Genomic DNA, 23709 nt, shown 5'->3' on the forward strand with positions numbered 1-23709 from the left:
GGAGTGATGGCTTTGCGCACGCGCATTGCCGGCGCTCCGTGTTTGTGCGCCAGCCGCCGCCATCTTGGTAGGGGCAGGAAAGAGAGGCAAAGGAAAGTGGTTAGAAAAGCAGGTGATGGAGGAAAGGCTCCTTTCAGGTACGGAGGAGGGCAGCCCATACATACCCGGCTCTCCCTCGCTTTCTTAGGTGTTTCCGAGAAGGCCTGCTTGAGTTGTCTGCCGCAGGGCATAGACAACCTGTGGTCCGCTGTTGGACTCCAGCTCCCATCAGCCGCGATGGTTGACGGGAGTTGTAGTCCATTGACGGGTCAGAAGCCCCTTGGTCCGCTGAATTGTCAAATTAGAGGCGCCTCTGTTGAAGCTCCTTCATCCTCTGATTTAGGAAGCGCTGCCTCCTAAATCCCCCGATTTGTTGGGAGAAGCTGGGTTATACCAAGAGGAAAGCACTCTGTGTATGCTTAGCAGCATCCTGTTCTTTCAGCATTCTGAGCTTTGATTCACAGTAGCCCATGGGCATGGCCTGCAATGACCAGATGCAAAGGAAGGAAGGCTTTGCCTTGTACCTTCCACTTCCACAATTGAATGATTCTGTGTTGAGTCCTGCATAGCAGGGGGTTGGACTGACCCTTGGGGACCCTTTCAACTCTACAACTCTGTGATTCTTTTTCATTATCATCATCCAATCAGTTACCACACTTTATTTAAGAAGGACTTGGGGGTGGGGGGTGGGATATCCCTGACATGCTCTCCTGCGTTACTCAGCAAGTATGAGGAACCTTGATCTTCCAGATGCTGGTGGACTACAAAACCCATAATCTATTACCAATGGTCAGGGATGGTGTAGTCCAGGGTTTTCCAAATATGGGTCTCCAGCTGTTTTGGGGATACATTTCCCATCATCCCTGGCCCCTGGTCCTGCTAGCTAGGGATGATAGGAATTGTAGTCCAACAACATCTGGTGGTCCACAGGTTCCACATCCCTTGTTTTCCGCAATCTGCTCTCATATGCTTTAAACCTGCACTTCTTAACCTTGCATATGGATCTATTGAGTGTCATTTTGTGTATTTTCATCTGTCTCAACTTAGGTATGCTCATTGATGCGTAGGTATTTACTTCCACCTTGGGACAGCTCAGATGCAACTTGTCTGGTTCCTTGTTAGGAGAAGCAGAAGCATCTGAAAAACCCGCTTCTTATGCAAAAATTCAAGCTGATCAGTCAGAAGCTGTCACATGATGATACTTGGTCTTTGTCTAAACAAAATAAAAAAATTCCTTCCAGTAGCACCTTAGAGACCAACTAAGTTTGTCTTTGGTATGAGCTTTCGTGTGCATGCACACTTCTTCAGATACACTGAAACAGAAGTTACCAGATCCCCACATATAGTGAGAGGATGGGGAGGGGCCAGACTGTTTATGGCTGCATTTGGTCTTACAGGAAGAATTTACGACTGTTTACGATTGGTCTTTGTCTGCTACTGTACGGGGTAATGAAGGCATCGTGAGTGTACTGATGCATCGGGGGCAACCTGCATTGCCCCCAAAAGCACCCCTGATGCCTAACTCTTACCTGAGCTTTCCTGCAGTTGCAAGAAGGGACTGTTCACCCTTTGTTCAGGGAACTGTTAAAAAAAATAGATATACACGTAGGGTGATAGTCAACCAAATAATACAAAATCGTTGGGCTCCAATTCAGTATTATTTAACTGGATAGCAAATTCAGTATTCTTTAACTGGATAGCACTTTTTAACTGTGAGAGTGAAGGGTGAAGCATGTTCTAATCTAGAAAACCCACCACTTTGTCACAACTTTAAAACTCTGTTGTTGAAATATCCCTGCCTCAAGTGAATTGTGAGGAAGGAGAACTACGTAATTTGCTATAAACACAGGACTAGGTGTGGGGCAACAGTAAAAGCCAATAACAATTTATTTTATGGTTCTGCAAGTCAGATAAGGCCGAGGACATCCTGTCCTACAGGACACAAACTGGTCACTTACAAGAATTGCAAAATCCTCCAGTTAATTTAAATATTCCTTACTCCTCGGCTTCCTCAAAGTCAGTTGGTGAAGCTTTTCACTGCATGGAGGGAAGCATCATATTGCTATTTGTTAGTCACTTTATCTTGTTCAGGGCAGCACTAAGCGACTTACAACCAAACAAATAGAGATCCAGCTGCTGATAAAGCTCAGGCACAGAACTGGCAACCTTATTCTCACATACTGCCCCTACTAGGTGAGAATAGGAGATGTAGAACAACTGTAGGCACACAGCTAACCAAAGCTGCCAAGTTTTCCCTTTTCTCGCGAGGAAGCCTATTCAGCATAAGGGAATTTCCCTTTAAAAAGAAAGGAGAACTTGGCAGCTATGCAGCTAATGCTGCTATTGACAAATATGGTTGCAAGTGCTTTCTTTGGCATCTCAAAAAGCCCTTAGCAGGACTCATCCTGAACTTTTAGGGCTAAGCAAAACAAAACAAAACAAAGCAGCTCAGTACCTGAAAGAAATTGCTTTTCTGACATGAGAAGCACACCTGCCTGCCTGGTTCGTACGTATAAATCTCCACTCCCATGGTGTACATCAGGGGTTGTCAACCTGGTCCCTACCCGCCCACTAGTGAGTGTTTCAGGATTCCGAGTGGGCAGTAGGGGGTTCTACAGCACAAGCTGAACCCATCAAGCACTGGTGGGCGGTAAGGGAATTTTACCATCAAGAAAGATGCATTAGTGTGCGGTAGGTATAAAAAGTTTGACTACCCCTGGTGTACATAATGATACTTGTCAGTGTAGCACAGGTTATACTGCCTTTGTACTTTGTCCCTGAAATCAGTGGAGATCCGTGCAGGATTGAGCAGGTAACCATAGCAATTCGGCGTAATGTCTGCTGTCCTCCCCCACCCCACCCCCAGCCACATTCCAGTGACATGGGAAAATAACCTCTGCAAGGTGATCTATCTGTGCAAGAGTTTTCACAGCTAACTAGAGCTTGGTTTTAGAAGAGACCGAAGGAGTGGAGTTAATGCTCTTTCTGGAATTATCCCTCGGGGGAAAGCAAGGAAGTCGTCCTGAATACTGTTTGGAGAGCAGAGGGCTGCTGGACACCAAAGGAGAGTCACCACAAAGAAAAACTAGAGAGAAACAGCAAAGAGGTCTGGTCAAATGAGTGGCGCTTTGGGTGATAAAACCATCAAGCTACAACCAGGGCCAGAGGGAGGTGGCTCTACAGTAGTAATCATTAGGGTGGTATAGAATGTGATGGTTGGCACAGAATTTATTATCCTTAAAATATCAATTTCCCATTTATTTAAAGTACAGTAAGTGTTTAACCTTTGTGGCTGCAAACATACGCTTTAAAGTGGTATATGTACTTGTAGCAGGATAAAACCTTGCTGGGGTCTGCCAGCGAACTTTTCTGAACTGTAATCATGCAAGGAGGGGAGGGATATTCCTTTAACACTACGATTCTGTTACCGCTCCGGCGGGAAGGTAAACGGCATTTCCGTGCGCTGCTCTGGTTTCGCCAGAAGCGGCTTAGTCCTGCTGGCCACATGACCCGGAAGCTGTCTGCAGACAAACGTCGGCTCCCTGGGCCAGTAAAGTGAGATGAGCGCTGCAACCCCAGAGTCCTTTGTGACTGGACTTAACTGTCAGGGGTCCTTTACCTTTACCTTTAACTTTCCCTAAGCAAAAGTAAAGAGTGATGTTTTAGATCAGGAACATGATATAGATTGCAGTAACTTGCTGTGTATTCTGGGATATATAACACGCTAATGAAATGATATAAAACTTTTATTTGTTTGTTTGTTTGTTCATTCATGTAACAGAAATTGTATACCGGTTAATCGTAACAATCTAGAAATGTTTTACAGGATTTTTAGGGTGATCTGACGTTGCCCAAACCTGCAGGGACCTGCATAGGAGGTGTAGCTGGCAATGGCAGAACATAATGCCCTGTTGTGTCCTGCCTTGGATAAGGCGGCTGGTGAAGAGTTCCTGCAGAAAGCATTCCAGATCATGCTTGAGGAAGGTGTAAGGAAAGGGATGGATGCCTCTGAAAAGGTAAGGCCTTCAGGGCTCATTCTCACAAGATAATCTTGGGGGTTGTTCTTATGTATTGGTGTGTTTGTCCAATGTGTTTATACACCGCTTAATTGCTAGCGTTTCTAAGTGGTGTACACTTCAGGTATGGCCAACTTTCAGGGTTCGCCGTATACTTCTAACAGTGGTCCAGAAAGTAAAATAATAATAATAATGTATTTTGCCTCACAAGCTAATCTGTTTACGGTAGAGTGCCTAGCTAGTCTGCTTGTGTGGCAGCTTTTCAATTCTGAAAGAAACTGTAGGAGATCTGGTCACACCTCTTCGTTTTATTTAAAAGGTAAAGGTAAAGGGACCCTGACAGTTAAGTCCAGTCGTGAATGACTCTGGGGTTGCAGCACTCATCTCACTTTACAGGCCAAGGGAGCCGGTGTTTGTCCGTTCTGCAGACAGTTTTTCTGGGTCATGTGGCTAGCATGACTAAGCAGCTTCTGGCACAACGGAACACTGACACCAGAGCAGCGCACGGAAACGCCGTTTACCTTCCCGCCGGAGCGGTACCTACTAATCTACTTGCACTTTTTGGCGTGCTTTCGAACTGCTAGTTTGGCAGGAGCTGGGACTGAGCAACGGGAGCTCACCCTGTTGCAGGGATTTGAACCACCGACCTTCTGATCGGCAGGCCCAAGGCTCAGTGGTTTAGACCACAGCACCACCCGCGTGCCATTCATTTTATTTAGTTCCTCATATATCTTGTGCTGTCCATTCATGCCAATGGACAATGAGGTATGCTCTAGCCTTGTGGGAGGATTGGAACCCCCCTTTAAGCATAGCTGAGGGAAATTGGGGGGGGGTGGACTGGTTGATGTCCCCCCACCCAGGCCTGCCGGCCTCCCTCAGCTTCTGCCTGTGGAGTGACATCAGCACCACTCTGCCAGGGCAGCGCTTCCTGTTCTGTCCACTGGCAGAGGTGTTGCTGATGGCAGCCTAAGAAAAGCAGCAAAATAAAGTGTTTGAGGAACTGATCCAACCCAAGATCTGCTGGATCCCAAGCTAGCTGCCCCCTGCCTTTTGCTGCAGCCTGCATGAACACCATGGCTGCAAACGTGGCAACGGCCCTGCCACTCTTTTAAGCCTCTCTGCTGCCCAGGTGCAGTTTACATTGCACTCTGAGCTGTCAAAGGACTGCCTTCTCTTACATAACCTTTCCCAAAGATTATGGCCCTCATTAGCAGCCCTCTTCTGGGTCCTATAACAGAGTTATCCAGATGGCTCTTTTTTTAAAAAAAAAGCTCCATAAGAATAAAAGCACTTAAAATGTATAATCAAAATACAAATCACAGAGACTGAAAAAGTTAAAGCTTGAAATGGCATCAGAGTAGGCATTAGCCAAACTCGCATACGTCTATGGACTGGTTTTAGAGGCAGCCCCTCCTTCAGCGTATTGCAATAGTCCATATGGGCTGTTTAAAATATTTGGTATTGTCAGTGTAACAGCCAAAGGGTCCCTCTTGAATGATGCTCTTTTGTTATTGAACATCCATGATTATTAATGCTCATTATGTTACTGGGAAGGACCCAGGTGGCGCTGTGGTTAAACCACTGAGCCTAGGGCTTGCTGATCAGAAGGTTGGCGGTTTGAATCCCTGTGATGGGGTGAGCTCCCGTTGCTTGGTCCCAGCTCCTGCCAACCTAGCAGTTCAAAAGCACGTCAAAGTGCAAGTAGATAAATAGGAACCGCTACAGCGGGAAGGTAAACGGCGTTTCCATATGCTGCTCTGGTTTGCCAGAAGCGGCTTTGTCATGCTGGCCACATGACCTGGAAGCTATACGCCGGCTCCCTCGGCCAATAATGCGAGATGAGCGCGCAACCCCAGAGTCGGTCACGACTGGACCTAATGGTCAGGGGTCCCTTTACCTTTACCTTTATGTTACTGGGAAGCTTATCGGGGATCCCACCTGCAATACTCTTGGCACCTGCAGAAGTTCTGAGGCAGGCATACTGGTTGGTTTCGTAATCGGTGTGTGTTCTGTATCTTCCTGCTGAACTTCTGTACCGTGTTCTGGATGGACCAATAGTGCTTCCATCTTGTCTGTGTTGAGCTTCAGTTTGTTGGTCCTCATGCAGTCTATTACCATGCCTAGGCACTAGTTTATTACTCCCACTCGTGTTCATCCTCCACCCCTTGACAATTTGATATATGCACAATTGCAGCCACGTCCCAGAGCTCAGAAGCAATTTGTGGCCATGCGTGTGGGATGTGGTGCACTATTAAGTAGAACAATCAGCGGGGGAAAGAAATTGGGGGAAAATATCAAAATCGTTTGGAAATCCCTCCCACAAAAAAGTGATCAGAAGTTGATATGTGATTAAACGACCAAGCTGAAACCTATTATGCGCAAAACCCTGTTTGTTTTTAAACAAAGAAATAGATAACATGCTCCTCACCCTTTTCCACCCTCCCTTACACCACTGTACTGTAGATTACAAGAGTGGCCTGTCCTGTTTCACCACCTGAGGTGGTGCCACCCCCTTCCACTGCCTCCCCCCCCCCAGCCTCACTTACTGGTGCTGTGGTCTAAACCACTGAGCCTCTTGGGCTTGCTGATTGGAAAGTTGGCAGTTCGAATTCCCGCGATGGGGTGACCTCCCATTGCTCTGTCCCAGCTCCTGCCAACCTGGCAGTTCGAAAGCACATCAGTGCAAGTAGATAAATAGGTACCACTGCAGCGGGAAGGTAAACGGCATTTCTGTGCACTCTGACTTCCGTCACGGTGTTCCGTTACACTGGCCACATGACCTGGAAAGCTGTCTGTGGACAAACGCCGGCTCCCTCAGCCTAAAAGCGAGATGAGCGCTGCAGCCCATAGTTGCCTTTGACTGGACTTAACCATCCAGGGGTCCTTTACCTTTTTACATTTTTTACTGGGGTTGTACACTGGCAGTGACAGCTTCCCAAAGCACTGCTGCGCAACCCTGGGAGCTGCCCAAGGCGACTGCTTCAGCCCGCCTCATGGGCTGGCCGGCCCTGTGTTATGAGAGCAAACCAGCATCACTTTAGCATCATAACTTTGCCGTGCCAGCAGCACTCCTTGGGCTTGCGCCGGCATCTAGAGCAGGCATGTCAAACCTGCATCCCTCCAGATGTTTTGGCCTACAACTCCCATGATCCCTAGCTTGCAGGACCAGTAGTTGGGGAAGATGGGGATTGTAGCCCAAAACATCTGGAGGGCCGCAGGTTTGACATGCCTGATCTAGAGGGTTTAGTAGCAATCCCACCTCATCCCGATGGTATAACGTGAGGACGGGACTATGTTATTCAAGCATTTATGTGATGCCGCCTGAACTTTTCAATACGAACTGGCCAACCTGTTTCCTTCCTTGTTAGGTGTGTGATTGGAAGGAACCTGAGGAGCTGCAGCAAATCCTGGACCTGGACCTAAAAGACGGAGGGGAGCCGCAGGAGAGATTGCTGGACCGCTGCCGGGATGTTATCAGATACAGCGTGAAGACTTGTGAGTGCCTGGCACCAGCAGCTCGTTCATGAAATAGCGTAGTTCCCACATGTGGAGTAATATGTAGTTCCTGCTTCAGTTAGGTCTTGTTTCCATGGCCTCAAGCAGCAAAGCGGGATGCTTCTCATGTTAAGTGACCTGATAACAAAGCTGGCTATTGCCTCCAATGTAAAGACATGTGGATTTAAAATAGCCTATAAATGCACAGTAGCACAAAGGCTATGAAAATTGTGAGCCAAGGGGTGCGGCTAAAACACCCTGGAATTTGCTGTCACAATTCTGACACATGAGGTCAGAATTCAGGACAAATATCTCTGGTTATGTAAATATGTCCTAAAGGAAACACCACGTCCTGGCATATTTTCAGCAAACAGAGACAGCGGTGTTCCCATGATCAGAGGCAAAGTAATAGGTGCTTCAGAAAACAAGCGTCTTCTAGGGCTGGGCAATATATCGTCCAAAAATGGTTTGAAGTCCATGAAATAAGTTTCATAATTTTTGACCTGGCAATATATTGCAAACCACGGTGTGTGTGTGTGTGTGTGTGTGTGCGTGTGTGCGTGTGTGTGCGCGCTATGCAAAAATCACGATGCGGGGAAAAACCTTGAAACCAGCCAATGCCTCTACGTAGCTCTATCCTTATTTCAGGCATTGCGATATATCAGTATATCATGATGTTTAGCTGGTGATATATCACGATGTTGAAAACCAGAAATTGCCTGGCCCGAATGCCTTCCTGCTGTACCTTTCATTCATGCCCTGTGTAAAAGAGTGTGTTCCCCACACACCACTTCCAAAAAGAGAATTTTATTTGGTATGATGTGATTGTGCAGCTGCAGACTGGTCCAAAGTAGTTTCAGTTCAGCATAGCTACACACTCACTTTCTCTTTCTTTCTCAGGCCACCCGCGATTTTTCAACCAGTTGTTTTCAGGACTTGATCCCCATGCTTTGGCCGGACGGCTGATCACAGAGATGCTCAACACCAGCCAGTAGGTGTTTGCACTTTTCTGATGAAACCGTGGCATTAAAATAGGTTGCAGTGGCTCTCTTGGGCTCAGTACGGATTATAGTTTTAAAAAGAGCTGGAAATGGTTAGATTTAGTAGATTAGGGGCATTGCTTCCTAAGGTCTACCCACATATTTATTTTGTCCTCTGCGATCAAACAGGGCTTGCAGGTTCTTGAAATGCATAACTCTTTACCAGAGGCAAAAGTGGTCTTAGTGCACATACAATCTTTTTTCCCCAAACAGCTTCCAACTCTGAAGTACATGTTTTTTTATGCATATATTTCTTTCCTTATCCCTTTCTATATACCAGGGTTGGCCAACTCCCAAGAGACTGTGATCTACTCACAGAGTTAAAAACTGACAGTGATCTACCCCCTTTTTTTGGGGTTCAGGTCAAAGTTGTTGAACTTATTTTAGGAAGGAGAAAGACCAATTTTGGGGGGGTTTCAAGTCAAAGTTGAGTTTTTTTTCAGGGAGGAGGTAAAATGTTGAGCTTTTTTTAGGGTAGCCACAGTTGTTCAGCTTCTTTGGGGGGAACCAATGATCTACCAGTGATCTACTGCAGACATCCAGTGATCTACCGGTAGATCACGATCTACCTGTTGTACATGCCTGCTATATACTGTACAGTTGTACCTTGGATCCTGAACACCTTGCGAGTCGAACGTTTAGGCTAAAGAACGCCACGAACCCGGATTTGAAAACCGAATGTCTGTCGTGGCTTCCACGGCTTCCGATTGGCTGCAGGAGCTTCCTGCAGCCAATCGGAAGCCGTGCCTTGGTTTCCGAACGTTTTGGAAGTTGAACGGACTTCAGAATGGATTCTGTTCGACTTCCGAGATACCACTGTATCTGTATCTCTATCTGTATCTGTATCTCTATCTCTATCTAGCGCTTTTGGGGGGTGAAAAAATTGAGGTGCCAGTGTTCATATATGACTAGAAGGGCCATGGGTAGCTGCACAAAATGGCTGCCATGGGCAGCAAAAAAGAGAATCATGGTACTCTGTAGCGGTGAGTACTGTCACAAAAGCCGCCCCCCCCCTTCACGGATTCCATCCTTGATCCTGAAAGGAAGAAAAGCATAGCAGTTTTCTAAGTGAGCCACCTCCTGTGATGCAGCCAAATTAAATATTTCTGATAATGCCAATTTGTGGGGTAGAAACATGACACAGTTGTAGTCACATACCGGTATTTGCATCCATTACAAGGAGCAACCATTAAGCAAGAGCAGCAAAAACATAAGCCCTGAGGTGGTGATATCTTGGGACTGGCATACTCGCTGGATCATCACCTTGTTCGTTGGACTGGTCATGTTGTGCGGATGCCTGATGATCGTCTTCCAAAGCAACTACTCCATTCCAAACTTAAAAATGGAAAGCGTAATGTTGGTGGTCAACAAAAGAGGTTTAAAGACTGTCTCAAGGCAAATCTTTAAAAATGTTGTATAAACACTGACAACTGGGAAACACTGGCCTGCGAGCGCGCCAGTTGGAGAACAGCCTTTACCAAAGGTGTCATGGGCTTTGAAGAAACTCGAACTCAGGACACAAGGGAGAAAGGTGCTAAGAGGAAGGCACGCTTGGCAAATCCACACACCGTGATCAGCTCCCACCTGGAAACCAATGTCCGCACTGTGGAAGGACGTGTGGATCCAGAATTGGCCTCCACAGTCACTTATGGACCCATTGTTAAAACCGTGCTTATGGAAGACAATCTTACTCTGCTACGAGTGATCGCCAAAGAAGAAAGAAATCATAGGACAGGACATCATGCTTGCACTCCCCCACCCTGCCAAGCTAAGGAGATAGATGCCCGCTGTCGGCGCCCATGCAGTTCCTCATATCTGGTAGTTTGTTACATATATTCTGCACCCTGCATTACTTAAACGCCACACACTTCTCAGGGGGAATCAGTAGGACTTACGAGCAGGTAAACATGCACGGGATTGCACTGTTGGGCTCTGTTGTGGAGGCATCGCATTTTCAGAGCACTCAAAATGCAGAGTTTTGTATCCGGGGAAATGGAATGCTTCTTCCATACCCCAGAGAGCACGTCCATTCACAGTGTGATTGTCTATCCCTGCAGAATGAGGGTGTCAGAATAGTTCAGTGATAGAACTATGCCCAGGTCATTTTGTGAACCATTTTACTACTTTCTTTTGTTATCCCCCCCCCATTTTAATAGTATTTTTTCAGCAGCTGTGCACCCTGCTAAGGGATGAAGTTCTCATTTATTAGTACAGTATGTGAAATGTACTCGGAGTCCTGTAGTGACTTCATGCTCTTTATTGCAGCTTGTAAAACAGTGAATGAAATCCCCACCCCACCCCAAACCTCAGGCTTTTATATACGTTATTTACACAATGAGTCCCGTCTGATTGGCTGGTTCTGCTTCCCTCCTGGAGCCTGATTGGTCTTTTCCTGCAAGCCAATCAGTTGTTCCATTCTACGACCCTACCAGCCTAATAGGCTGATTAACTTCTTGGGTTCCTGATAGGTTGCCCAATGGTCCTCCAACCATTCGCTGGCCACTCTTTACTTCCTAGGAACCTTTCCTAGATGACACTCCCCAATACCTGCTTGTGACTTACAATTGCAGGTATATGACCTGGACCAAAACATCATCTCACCTTGTGTTCTAGGTACACATATGAGATCGCCCCTGTGTTTGTATTGATGGAGGAGGTGGTTCTGAAGAAGCTGCGGGAGCTGATTGGCTGGGAGAAAGGGGATGGGCTCTTCAGTCCTGGTGAGTGATACTCCTTTATGCATGTTCTAGGTCAAATCTGCAGCAGTACCTTTACAGAGGGCTGTATATTGTCCACCAGAAGCAGATTTAACCCCATCTGGACAATGGTCTGAAATGATGGGAATTGTAGTCAAATAACATCTAGAGGCCACCACGATGGCTATGGCTACCTCTGGTCTGCAACTTGTTGCACCAAAAACAACGGAGTTTCGCTTCAGGAACCCCATACTAACCTTGATATTTGACATTATAATTGCCATTTATAAGTGAAAGCAGGCAATCTTCATGCTCTTTCTTCTCTGCTGCTTCTGACTTTGCATGGATTCTTGACTATTTGCATATATTGTTCTGGTTTTGCTAGTAATGGGGATGGCTAAGCAGCCAGTCAAGTGTTTCACGTCTTTCCTATCCACTGGAAATCTTTCATTCCTCCTCTGGCTTCTGAGATTTTAGCAGCCATTGTCCATTTTTAACCTTCACAGCCATGAAGGCTAGGAACTTGCTCCCTTGTTTTTTTGTTTTTGTTTTAATGGAAGCTGAAATCTGCACCCGAGGATACATTCTGCATCTTTGCTGTGCTCCTACGGAATTACGGCAAACACATATACCTGGCTATGAGTGCATTAAATAGAATAGAAATAGAAATAAATAACCTTAGACCATGATCTCTCTGGGCTCTTTTTTTGCAGGGGGCTCAATCTCCAACATGTATGCCATGAACGTGGCACGATACCACCGCTTCCCAGATTGCAAGCAGAAGGGTAACTGGGCAATACCGAAACTGGCAGTGTTCACTTCGCAGGAGGTATGTTATTCTCCTGAGTTGTCTGTCTGTCTGTCTGTCTGTCTGTCTGTCTGTCTGCCTGCCTGCCTGCCTGCCTGCCTGCCTGCCTGCCTGCCTGCCTGCCTGCCTGTCTGTCTGTTTGCTGCCTGATTTTTGACTGTGCTGCAGCCTTTCCAGAGGCCATTCAAATGGAGGGAGAACTCTCTGGTCTTGAATGGGATAACTGTGCCCCTGAAGGACCAGGTACACAGCCTGGGAGTCATTTTGGACAGCTGTCCATGGAGGCGCAAGTCAATTCTGTGTCCAGGGCAGCTTTCTACCAGCTCCTCCTCCTCCTCCTCCTCCTCCTCCTCCTCCTCCTCCTCCTTTTTTGGTGATCACTTGTAGCCGAGTAAGTTTGTCTTCCATAAACACAGTTTTAACGTAAGTGACTGTGGAGGCCAATTCTGGATCCACACGTCCTTCCACAGTGGGTACATTGGTTTCTGGGCGGGAATTGATCAAATTGTATTAGACGGCTTCCAATGGACAGTAGCATCAGTCCATGGTGGCTGATGACCATTGGTGCTGCTAGGGCAGAAGCCAGGAGGTCAACAGGAGTTGGCGCCAGAGAGCCAATGACAGGCAGAGCCAACCAATTCTAGGTTTGCCACCATCTCCCTCCCTGCTAGGTTCTGAGACTGCAGAGGTGGAAGCTCACAGGCAATGCCACACATTGGGCTGGTCATTAGAAGACCCGCAGATGGGTGTTTGCCGAGAATAGGCTACGATTGGTGGGCCAATGCCTTATTAGCCCCAAATGGACCAGCCTCTGCTAGTATCCTCTAATTCCCTCTTTTTCTGTCTTCTCTTCCAGTGCCATTACTCCATCCAGAAGGGAGCGGCTTTCCTGGGAATTGGCACAGACAACATCTACCTTGTTGCTGTTGATGAAAAGTGAGAGCTTCCATCGGAAACCCTTGTGGCACTTGACCCGGCCCAGGTCTTCTGGCACTGCCAGTGGACCACCTAATAAAATAATTTGCCCAGAGACATGATATTTACCTACCAAATGTACCTTTAACAGATGCCTCCCCTGGGAAATACCCAAGGACAGAGATACCATTGTTTCTGTTTCTTTTGTTTCCAGATTCCCTCCCCCTCCCCCAATATTTAATGGAAAATTATAACCCCATAGACAGGCACGCAGTGATTTCGCAGCTAACATAGGAGCTGATAATGGGGATGGAATTTAGCACCCTGAAAACCAAAGATTTATTTTTATTTCTCTTCTAGTCCTCAAGATGGAAAAGATGTTTACCTCAAATTCTTTCCAATGGCAAAAAGTTCCGAAAAGGTTAAGGTAGTGCATTAACGCAGGGCCTAGAGTTGCACTTTGCACATTGCCTTTGAAACGAAGTTGTCAGAGATTTAAAAAAGGCCTCCCAAGTGGTTGAATGGATCATCCTTGAGTGTTGATCTGCTCAAGCTAATGTGGAACAGCTGTATATGGATTTTGCCATTTTGGATTGCAGGTAGGGGATCTTTTTCTCAGAAAATATCTTCCCAGAAGTGGAAAAGCAATGCTTCATAGAGAACTCCTTCCCCCAAAGGCACTAGTTTTCTGTGTGCACAGGGACTTTTGAAACGGGGAGGCATTTGACCTGCTGCAGCCTGAAATAGCACATTCCGGGGCAAACATGTACCACACGATTCTTCTCCTTGCATAGGTTGGTTCTAGAGGTGGATTGTCTTAATGAAATGACATGCATGCCTGACTCACATCTGCCACCGCTTTCTTTCTCCTCCAGGGGAAAAATGATCCCTGCTGATCTGGAGAAAAAGATCAACCAGGCCAAATCTGAGGTAGGTTTCCTCCGAGCGGTGAAGGGGGCAGAACTGGGAGCATAGGGCATTTTCCTTCATGGTGCTCCACTCTGTTACTGAGGACTTGCCTACTTATACCTGAAGGAGCTTCTCTACCCCCACCGTTCAGCCCGGACACTGAAGTCCAGCGCCGAGGGCCTTTTGGCAGTTCCCTCACTGTGAGAAGTGAGGTTACAGGGGACCAGGCAGAGGGCCTTCTCGGTAGTGGCATCCACCCTGTGGAACGCCCTCCCATCAGATGTCAAGGAAATAAACAACTCTCTGACTTTTAGAAGACATCTGAAGGCAGCCCTGAAGTTTTTAATGTTTATGTTTTAGCGTGTTATTAATATTCTGTTGGGAGCTGACCAGAGTGGCTGGGGAAACCCATCCAGATGGGTGGGGTATAAATGATAAATTGTTTTGTTGTTAACAGGGGTGGCTAACCTGTGCCCCTTTGGAGGTGGCAGGACTCTCAACTCCCTTCCGCCCCACTCAGCATGGCCGGCTGCCAGGGATGAAGAGTCCAACAATATCTGGAGAGCTGCATTGTAGGGGAGCACATGCCCTGCTGCCCCGAGCCCCCAGCAATGTTAGAGATGTGCAATAGGACAGCATAGACAATGAAGCGTCTTCATTGTCTAGCCACTGCTTGCTCATGGCGGGTCAGCCCTGAATGCAATGATGCCTTGTGTTGGTTTTACCAAACATGATCAGAGAGAGACAGAGTGCATGTGGGGGTGGGGGGTGGGATGTGGGTTGTTGGGAGACACAACATCCTCGTAATGTCCACAGAAAATCAGCCCTAGCCAAGCCAAAATGCTCTGGCTGGGGCTGATGGGAGTTGTAGTCCAAAACCTCCGGAGGGCAAAGACTGCGCCAGCTATATATCCCGTCTGCCAATGCCTGCTCTTGATGTTCTTCTTTCCCAGAGGGCATTCCCCTTCTTTGTCAACGCCACCTGTGGCACCACCGTCCTGGGAGCCTTTGACCCCATGGCTGAGATTGCGGAAGTGTGCGCAAGGCACAAGGTCTGGCTTCACGTTGATGTAAGTGCAGCAGGCTGAGGGGTTGGTGCCCTACAGATCCTTGGGGATGGAAGGAGGTGCCTGTGTGTGTGTGTGTGTGTGTGTGTGTGTGTGTGTATAAATAGGGAGGGGTGAATGTGTTCTGTGTCTTTTAAACCCTGAATGCCACCCAGACCGAGGATAGAATTGGTCCTTAGAGACAGGTGGTCCACTTCTGACATATTGGCAGGTGAGGTGGCTTTCCTACAATCGTCCCTTGCTCCTACCTTCCCAAAACCTTTCCTGAAGTCGCATTCAGGGAGTCGACAGGAGCTGCAGCCAAAAGGTAAAAGCAGCTGTTTCATTCTGCATGCACAGAGTGACATTTGTGTACATACACAGGTCTCTTTGGATCTTGACCAGTGATTCATGTCCACGGCATTGCTTTGTGGTGTCATGTGGAAAAACTAATGTCACGATCATTTCCCCATGCATATATATATATATTTTGGTCCGAGGATGATCTCACAATCCTGTTCCTTTCAGGATGTAGTTGCAAGATTGGGCCCATGCAGAGATGCAACAGGTAACCTCCTAGGATGTACAGTATTGTTTTGTCATGTCTCTGCATTAGAAGCGATTGTGTGCTGCAGATGCAGGGACGCAACAGACTAACCTGCCCCTAGTGAGGAAAGACCAGAGCAGTGAATCAGTCGTCCATACCGGTAGATGTAGCGGGCAACCTGCTTTGTAGGGGGATTACTATTTAATTATTATCCAAGAGGCAGTAGGGTGGAAGAGACAGAAACCTTGAGGGACAAAAATCAAGGCGGGGGGAAAAGACCAGGGAGGAGGATTGGATGCATTCTTCATATCTGTGATCATTCTAAGTAAGTCCAGATTTTGGGTTTGGGGGCAGAATTCAGTGTCTTGAGATGCTTTCAACTGGAGCTTGTGACTCCCCTCAAGTTTCTAACCCAGGCATCCCCAAACTGCGGCCCTCCAGATGTTTTGGCCTACAACTCCCATGATCCCTAGCTAACAGGACCAGTGGTCGGGGAAGATGGGAATTGTAGTCCAAAACATCTGGAGGGCCGAAGTTTGGGGATGCCTGTTATAACCCTTATAGATGGGCCCTTAGAAATGCCTTAACTTTTAGTGGCATAGGGGCAGTTGTGGGTCTGTCCCACAACCAGATCTCGTGCTCAGTAGATATGCCATGATGAAACAGATCTAATGCATAAACGGGGGTGAGACTCCCATTCCATCACTGGTCAGCTATCCCTGGAATTATGCCAATGCTTTTCAGGTATTTTCAGATTGGGATTTCTGACCACACGAGCACCTCGTTGACACACTTTGCCCGGATGGGTTGTTAATGATCGATATGCCTCTGTCACTCTCTTGTAGGCTGCATGGGGTGGCAGTGCCCTCCTCTCCCAGAGGCACCGGCACCTTCTGAATGGGGTCGAGAGGTAGGCAGCATTTACTCTTGAGTGGGGTTGGAGCTGTATACCAATGGACCAGTGATACAAGGGGCTGGAAATGTGGAGAGATGGGCTGCCCGAGCAGCCAGTCTCAAGTCAGCAGCTTTATATGGAACCAGCCAGGTTCCCTACATACTTAATCCCATGTTGATTTAGAACAGGGATTCCCAAACTAAGGCCCGGGGGCCGGATGCGGCCCAATCGCCTTCTAAATCCAGCCCGTGGACGGTCCAGGAATCAGCATGTTTTTACATGAGTAGAATGTCCTTCTATTTAAAACGCATCTCTGGGTTATTTGTGGGGCATAGGAATTCGTTCATTCCCCCCCCCCCAAATATAGTCCTGCCCCCCACGAGGTCTGAGGGACAGTGGACCGGCCCCCTGCTGAAAAAGTTTGCTGACCCCTGATTTAGAATCATAGACTTGTAGCGCTGGAAGGGACCCCAAGGGTCATCTATGAATCTCAGCTATAGCAATCCATGACAGATGGCCATCCAACCTCTGCTTAAAAACCTCCAAGGAAGGGGAGTCCACAAGTGTGCCACAATTTGGACATGGCAGGCAGTTCCCTTGCCTGGCAAGCTGGCACAGAGAACAAGGAGCCCTGGATCCTGCCATAACAGATCCCTGGTGCCCTGTGACAGGTTTTATGTGAGGCTGCCAGTTCAGGGCCAAATATCTCTGGCAGCCTAATAGCTTTCAGCTAAGTCACCTGCCCTGGAAAGCCACTGCTTGTCATTGGTCTGATTCATGTCCTTTATAATATTACTGTCAAGTCCACGGCATCATTTTGCAACAGGCTGCTGCTGGGGTGAGATTCCAGGATGGGTCAAAGGAACCGGTGCCAGTAACAAGGCAGGCTGGAAGTCAGGCACCAGATCAGGCAAACATGCATGCAGGGTGGGGGTGGGGTCAAAAGCAGGAGATCCAGTCACAGATGGCCTGGAGGTCAGATATGGGGCTGGTCTCATTGAAAGAGGCTTGGTACAGCTTGGCGTGGTTTCTAACAGTTATGAAAACATGAACATACATACACAAAGCTGCCGAGTTGGAGACAGACCAAGAAAGGCATATGTTTTAAAGGTTTAGCAAAGTTTTTTTTTAATTTAAATGAGGCTAATAACATCCAGACTCTGCTGGCAAGATAAGCCGGCATTTGGAATGCTTGATATCTGAACAATGAACAATGATGAAGAAGGATGAAACTTGGGCTCCTTAACCCCCTGCAGAAATCTGCAAATGAACAAAACCAAAAAAACAGAAAAGTTTTGTCAATTGTTTCATTGTGGGGTGTGTGTGTGTGTGTGTGTGTTACAGATGGGTGCCAGACACTTAGGGTGAGCGAATCTGTATTGCTGTTTAGCATGACAAGTTTGTTTGGATGGAAAGTTTTTATGTATCTACATTTGCTTGTGAATTCAACTGACCATCTTCATGGTATGGGCTCAGATGGGGGTGCCCACACCAGTTCTGCAGCACATAGGGCACTCTTAGCTGGCAGTCTTGTCTGGGAGACCAGAGTACTGGCGGCGCCACCCCTGCCTGAAGACCTCCACCAGCACCTTACTGTTACAGTGGATGTCAACAACCACGTACAGTATATGTACTGTATTGATCATTCCATACAACTGCGTTGGTGAATGTTGATACTGTTAGCATTTGCCTGAGTCTGTCCAAACAATGGAGGAATAAGTAAAATATATATTTGGGGCATTCTCAAAATTCACGCAGGGCTGTAAGCCCTGACATGTGAAGGTCAAACTGACAGACATTTCCTTCTGGAAAAGCCTTGTTTACGTTGCAATATTGCATTTTCTTCTCCCCACTCCCCACCCCCCACGACATTGATTTTCTTGCATCTTAGTTCTGTGTCGAAACAAGCCATGATAACATTCTGTTTCCCTACACAGGGCAGATTCCGTGGCTTGGAATCCCCACAAAATGCTTATGACTGGGCTGCAGTGTTCTGCCTTCCTCCTCCATGACAACTCCGTAGGTATTTGGGCTGGGGATGATTCAGCTTAAGGAACTCCACCTATCAGTTGTAAGGAGGAAACTAGAAAGCTAGCTAGTCCAGGGGTGGGCAGCCCGCAGCCTGAAAGCAGCATTTGGCCTGTGGCCTAATGTCATGTGAGTGGCAAGGAAGGAAAAAAATTAATGCAGAAAGGAGATGGCTGGGAGAAAGGAGTGTCCCACCCACTTTTTGTTGGAATGTTGAGGGTTGCAGGAGAGGATATACTGTTTATTAATATCCTTCCTAACTTGTGCTAGCAAGTTCCTTTGTTGTTGTTGTTGTTTAGTCGTGTCCGACTCTTTGTGACCCCATGGACCAGAGCACACCAGGCACTCCTGTCTTCCACTGCCTCCCAGATTTGCAAGGTCCTACCTCAAGACCAGGACTTCTTAAAGAGTAGGCCGCCTCACAATGGGGCGAGGCAGTCCTTGAGATCTGCTTTGGAGACACTCCTTTTTGTCCTGCCCACTTTCGAACTGCACTTAGCTGAGATGCGGAGCTATCTCCATCGTTATGCCTTGGCCAGCTTTCCCCAACTTGGTGACCTCCAGGTATTTTGGACTACAATTCCCATCATCCACATATTGGCTAGGGCTGATGAGAACTGTAGTCCAAAACATGATGCTGACTGTTGCTGATGGGATTTGGAGTCCAAAACATCTGGACTGCCCGAGGTTGTGGAAGTGTGTCCCATATTGTGGTCGTTGTTTTCCCCCCCTGTGGAAGCCTGCTCTTGCGCTAGTTCTAAAATCCCAAAAGTTTTTGAATCTCCTGATCTTTTTTTAATATCTCATGCTTTTATCCTGTGTATTTCTTATCTTAACTGTGGTTGAAAGCCACACTATTTATTTACCGTGTTTCTCATATTATAAGACACGTCTTATATTTATTTTTTCCTCAAAAAAACACACTATGGCTTATTTTCAAGGGATGTCTTATTTTTTTCCTCTTCCTCCTGCTGCGGCCGGCATTGCTGCTGCGCCTATCACTATGTCTTATTTTCGGGGTATGGCTTATATTCCTTGAATGCTTAAAAATCCTGCTATGGCTTATTTTATCGGTATGTCTTAAAATATGAGAAACAGGGTATTTATTTATTTATTTGATATCTATCCTGCCCTTCATCCAAAGACCACAGGGCAGTTTACAATACAATATAGAAACACAAATGACATATCATAATAACAAACAAAAACAATACCCCACCTCAAACACGATTTAAAAGACGCTAGGCCTGAGAGAAGAGGAATATTTTTGACTAGCAGCTAAAGATACGTAACGAAAGCGCCAGGCAAGACTCCCTGGGGAGAGCATTCCACAAGCAGGATGCCAACACGGAAAAGTCACCGCTCTCGTGTTGCTGCCTTCTGGACCTCTTGTGGAAGAGACATGTGAAGAAAGGCCCTTAGAGAATGATCAAAAGCCATTTTAATGGACCGGGCGGGGGAAGGCAGGAATATGTTACAATAGAACGTAGGAACATGTTTTGTAAAATTCTGTTTTGGCTTCTCCTCCATGGCAGGGCCTGCTGCAGAGATGCCACTGCGCTGAAGCCACTTACCTCTTCCAGACTGACAAGTTCTACAACAGGACTTACGACAGGGGGGACCAGACCATCCAGTGTGGCCGCAAAGTCGACTGCTTCAAGCTGTGGCTGATGTGGAAGGCCAATGGCACGAGGGGTTTAGAGCAGAGAGTCGACAGGGCCTTCGCCATCACCAGGTGCGCCTTGTGGGGTAAGGGTGGGAACGGCGTGGGTGGTCTCCCTTTCAACTTGTCCTTTCTCAAAGCCGAGGGAATCGGGATGACGCCTCCACTGCCTAGTTGCCAGCAGGTGAATGTTACAGAGCTCATCCCAGTTTCCTGGCATTCTCCTCCTTCCCTCCGCTAGGTACCTGGCTGATGAGATCAAGAAGAGAGAAGGCTTTCAGCTGGTGATAGAGGTAAGAAGTGCCTGAGCTCCAGGACTCGACAGGCCTCAGTCTCAGAATCTGTATTCAGTGGACACAGGACACAGAAGGGCGCCCCTAGGCTTGCCGAGACTTTTGCTCTTCTTTGACTAGTCTTACACCTATGAAGGCGTCTTTTGTAGTGTTGGACCAATGATTCCTCAAGCCCTCAAGCAGTGAGGCTGTCTTTGTGAGGGGACCTTTACTAGTCATCATTGAGGATGTTTTGGAGAAGGCAGGACCTGAACTCAGAGCACTCCACATGCAAAGCACACACTCTTCACTCACAGCTGCAGGCTGTTTCCTCACCTACAATCAACCTTCAAAGGTTTGAGCCTTGGCATCTTTCTTTGGTGTTTTGGGTGAAACATGCCCACCCGCCAGACACCGGGCATCCTATGCCACCAAGCACGGAGATCTGAACCTTAGATAACAGGTCACTTCTATCCAATTTTTGCACTTTGCAGCAGTAAGATCCGAGGTCACCCTGAGCCTGGCTTGAACTCTCAGTCACCTGATGATTGACAGGATGAAGAGGCACCCCTGCAGATAGGGGGTGTATACTATTGAAATATAGACCAGGGCCCCCAGAACTTCACACTTCACAGGGGATGGGTGTGTAGGAGAAATATAGTCCTGAACACTTCCCTTAAGATGTCTTTCCTCTTTTCTTTTAGCCGGAATTCATCAATCTGTGCTTTTGGTACGTTCCTCCCAGCCTACGCGGGAAGGAGGGATGCACAGATTACTGTCAGAAATTGGGAAAGGTAAACGTTGAGAATCCTGTAAAGGAAATGGTCCGCTCCGACAGGAGCCCGGGAATATTGTGCATGTGCTCATTCTTCTAAACTGGGGTGGGTGGGTGCTGCATCCCAGTGTCCAACTGAATTCTGAGACTGGGTTCCTTCTTTGCCCGGGTTTAGGTGGCTCCTATGATCAAGGAGAGGATGATGAAGAAAGGGTCCATGATGGTGAGCTACCAGCCACTCGGCAAGAGAGTCAACTTCTTCCGCCAGGTGGTGACTAACCCCGCAGTCACCCGAGAGGACTTGGACTTCTTCCTCGACGAGATCGAGAGGCTCGGAAGAGACCTGTAGAAGCTCCACTTCTCCCTGCGGCCCACTTCTCTGGACCCTTTGGCAATGAGTGTGGGACTTTACACCTGAAATCCAGGAGCCTTCGGTTTTCTTTCTCCACTGCCTCCCTCTGCAAACCTTACAAGAAGCAGAAGCTGCAACTCGCCAGGGCCTCCAGCTCACTTCCCCCGTTCTCACCTCACCCCTCTACATGTAAACATCGATGATATCTGGAACGCAACCCACCGGGCCTTCCTTCTTCAGAAATGGGAACAGCCGAGGCTGCTTCAAGGAGCTCATGGAAGTGGAGGGTGAGACATGGAGGAGGAAACAACAGTCAGCCTCCAAGGCCCACTACAGAAGAACAAAAAGACCCCAAAGACCCGTTCTCTGGCCTGCTTGCACAAACCTTGCTTTCTCTTTCCTCTTTTAAAACGAGAATTTGATTAAAAATCTGTTTTCATTCCTCTCTTTTTCTAGTCAGTTTTTTAAAATCAAAAACAACAACAACAAAGCAATGCTTTTTTGCTTTGCTTTGTGGAGCACCCTCAGTGACCTTGCAGTTTGATAAAGAAAACCAGAAAGGTCCCTGCCTACGAGGAGCTTCCAGCCTAAACTCAGTGTTTGCATTTGGGTCTGATGCACATAAAAAAACAAGCTGGGAAACTTATCAACCACTAAGAAATCAACACATGCCTAAATTTGAGCTTGAGGCCCAAGAGAAATCCCGCTTGGCCTGCAGAATGTCCCTGGTGTCTCCTATTTAAAAACAGAAGCAGGAAGTGGTGCTTGGGGGTGGGGGGAGAGAGGCTGCCTGCCTGAGACTGAAGCGAGCCACAGCCACCCACAGTAGATATTGCCAGGCTAGATGACCAGGCAGGGTTGGGTCCAACCTTAGTCTTAGGGGGGGTCTACACACAGGAAAAAATGTTATAAATAAGTAGAAATTACAGTACTGTATATTGTTATAACAAAAGAAAAAGAAACACACTGTAAAAATCTGCACAGATTTTTTTTTGCTCTCCAGTGCCATCTGGTGTTACATGTTTATAACACATTCAAAACATCCTTTTTTGACTAATGGACCCTAGCTGAGTCCATACTCACAAGTTGAAATTAATGAATGTGACTTCCATAGATTAGGGGTGCCATATTTCAAAGAGTGAAAAGTTCAAAGAGACAGAAAAGTTGTCGAGCTTTTTTTTGGCACTACCATACATAGGCTGCCATATATCTGGATTTCCGCCCAAACACTGCTAGAGACAGCAGTATTCTGGATAGGTCCGGAAAATCCATTAATTTAAATACAGCCCATGGGCTTGACCTTTGGTATAACACAACTTCCTCACCCCTTTTGCCCGCTTTCAAGGCCAGGAGTAAGCGAATGCTTTCAGATGCCCTGCTTTCCTAGAATGGTTCTGAATATTTTTTTTTATCCAGCTTCCATTTCTTTCATTATAGGGTAGCAGTTTGTTCACTTGAACATTAAGTTTTGAACAGGATTGGTTAATTAGTGGCTCTCTGTTTATTTAACAGCCACATTAGTGCTATTTCTCTCCTTATATTCTCTTCCAAAACTGCCCATCAATGCTCAGAAAAACCAACACTATTGTATCTTCATGGGGCCAGTGCCAAAGTTTTGTGCTATTTTTGTAGAAAACTAACAACCTGCTGGCCTTCCAGAATACTCAATATCAGCTTCTTGAGCCACTAGGAGTCATGGCAGGGTGTTTGTTCTGAGGTGAGGTGGAGCAATAACACTGCATGAAAGCACTGAGCAGGTTGGAAGCAAAGGAGGGCGAAAACATCACAGAGATAACAGCCAAGGCTGTGCTGTATGTCAATGGGTAAGTAGCTCAGTCTTTTTTATTTACGTTTACATCAATAGCATAACAATGTTGGCTCGTTAATATTCCATTGCAAAAGAAAAAAGGAGAAACAACTAAATGGAAGACACCTAACTCAGGTGACGATATATCTTGTTGCAACTCAGAACTGTTGTCTTCACATCCAAAAAAGAAAATAGTTTTTATACAATACAGAGACCCAAAATGTTTCTAATGGAGAAAGAATGGAGGAAGATTGGAGAAAATTCAAATTATATTTAGGGAATTATTTTTGAGAGTTGAAAGTCTGAACATCTAGGGAAACACAGAAGTTAAGGCAATAGGGAGAAAAGAGGAGATTATAAAGTAGGAAAATTGAGATACAAATAAAAGGATGGGATTAAGAAGAAT

At 46.9% G+C, this 23709-nt stretch overlaps 1 protein-coding gene across 4 annotated transcripts; it reads left to right on the forward strand.

Moving 5' to 3' along the window:
- Positions 1 to 24: 24 nt before the first annotated feature.
- Positions 25 to 21939, forward strand: CSAD (cysteine sulfinic acid decarboxylase). 4 transcript variants are annotated; one of them, XM_088661275.1, is made up of 15 exons: positions 25 to 137; positions 3866 to 4055; positions 7424 to 7550; positions 8451 to 8541; positions 11204 to 11310; positions 12000 to 12115; positions 12951 to 13030; positions 13885 to 13939; positions 14872 to 14988; positions 16357 to 16421; positions 18344 to 18425; positions 19970 to 20169; positions 20339 to 20390; positions 21074 to 21163; positions 21320 to 21939. In XM_088661275.1, the coding sequence occupies exons 2-15, from the start codon at positions 3930 to 3932 to the stop codon at positions 21491 to 21493; spliced, it is 1482 nt and encodes a 493-aa protein (XP_088517401.1). In that variant the 5' UTR covers positions 25 to 137; positions 3866 to 3929; the 3' UTR covers positions 21494 to 21939. The 4 variants fall into 4 exon arrangements, with proteins under 4 accessions (XP_088517401.1, XP_088517404.1, XP_088517403.1 ...); XM_088661277.1 differs by having other exon boundaries at positions 30 to 137; positions 3903 to 4055; XM_088661276.1 differs by lacking the exon at positions 25 to 137 and adding an exon at positions 2934 to 3145.
- The last annotated feature ends 1770 nt before the right edge of the window (positions 21940 to 23709 follow it).

This window comes from Zootoca vivipara, chromosome 2, assembly GCF_965207765.1.
Source record: "Zootoca vivipara chromosome 2, rZooViv2.hap1.1, whole genome shotgun sequence".
Classification (NCBI taxonomy): domain Eukaryota; kingdom Metazoa; phylum Chordata; class Lepidosauria; order Squamata; family Lacertidae; genus Zootoca; species Zootoca vivipara.

What these genes read in the sequence shown, in the direction of transcription:
- CSAD (XM_088661275.1), top strand. Translation starts at nt 3,930, where the DNA reads ATGGCAGAACATAATGCCCTGTTGTGTCCTGCCTTGGATAAGGCGGCT. An exon ending in CAGTGTTCACTTCGCAGGAG is followed by an intron (nt 12,116 to 12,950) that starts GTATGTTATTCT and finishes CTTCTCTTCCAG; the next exon opens with TGCCATTACTCCATCCAGAA. An exon ending in TCCTCCTCCATGACAACTCC is followed by an intron (nt 18,426 to 19,969) that starts GTAGGTATTTGG and finishes CCTCCATGGCAG; the next exon opens with GGCCTGCTGCAGAGATGCCA.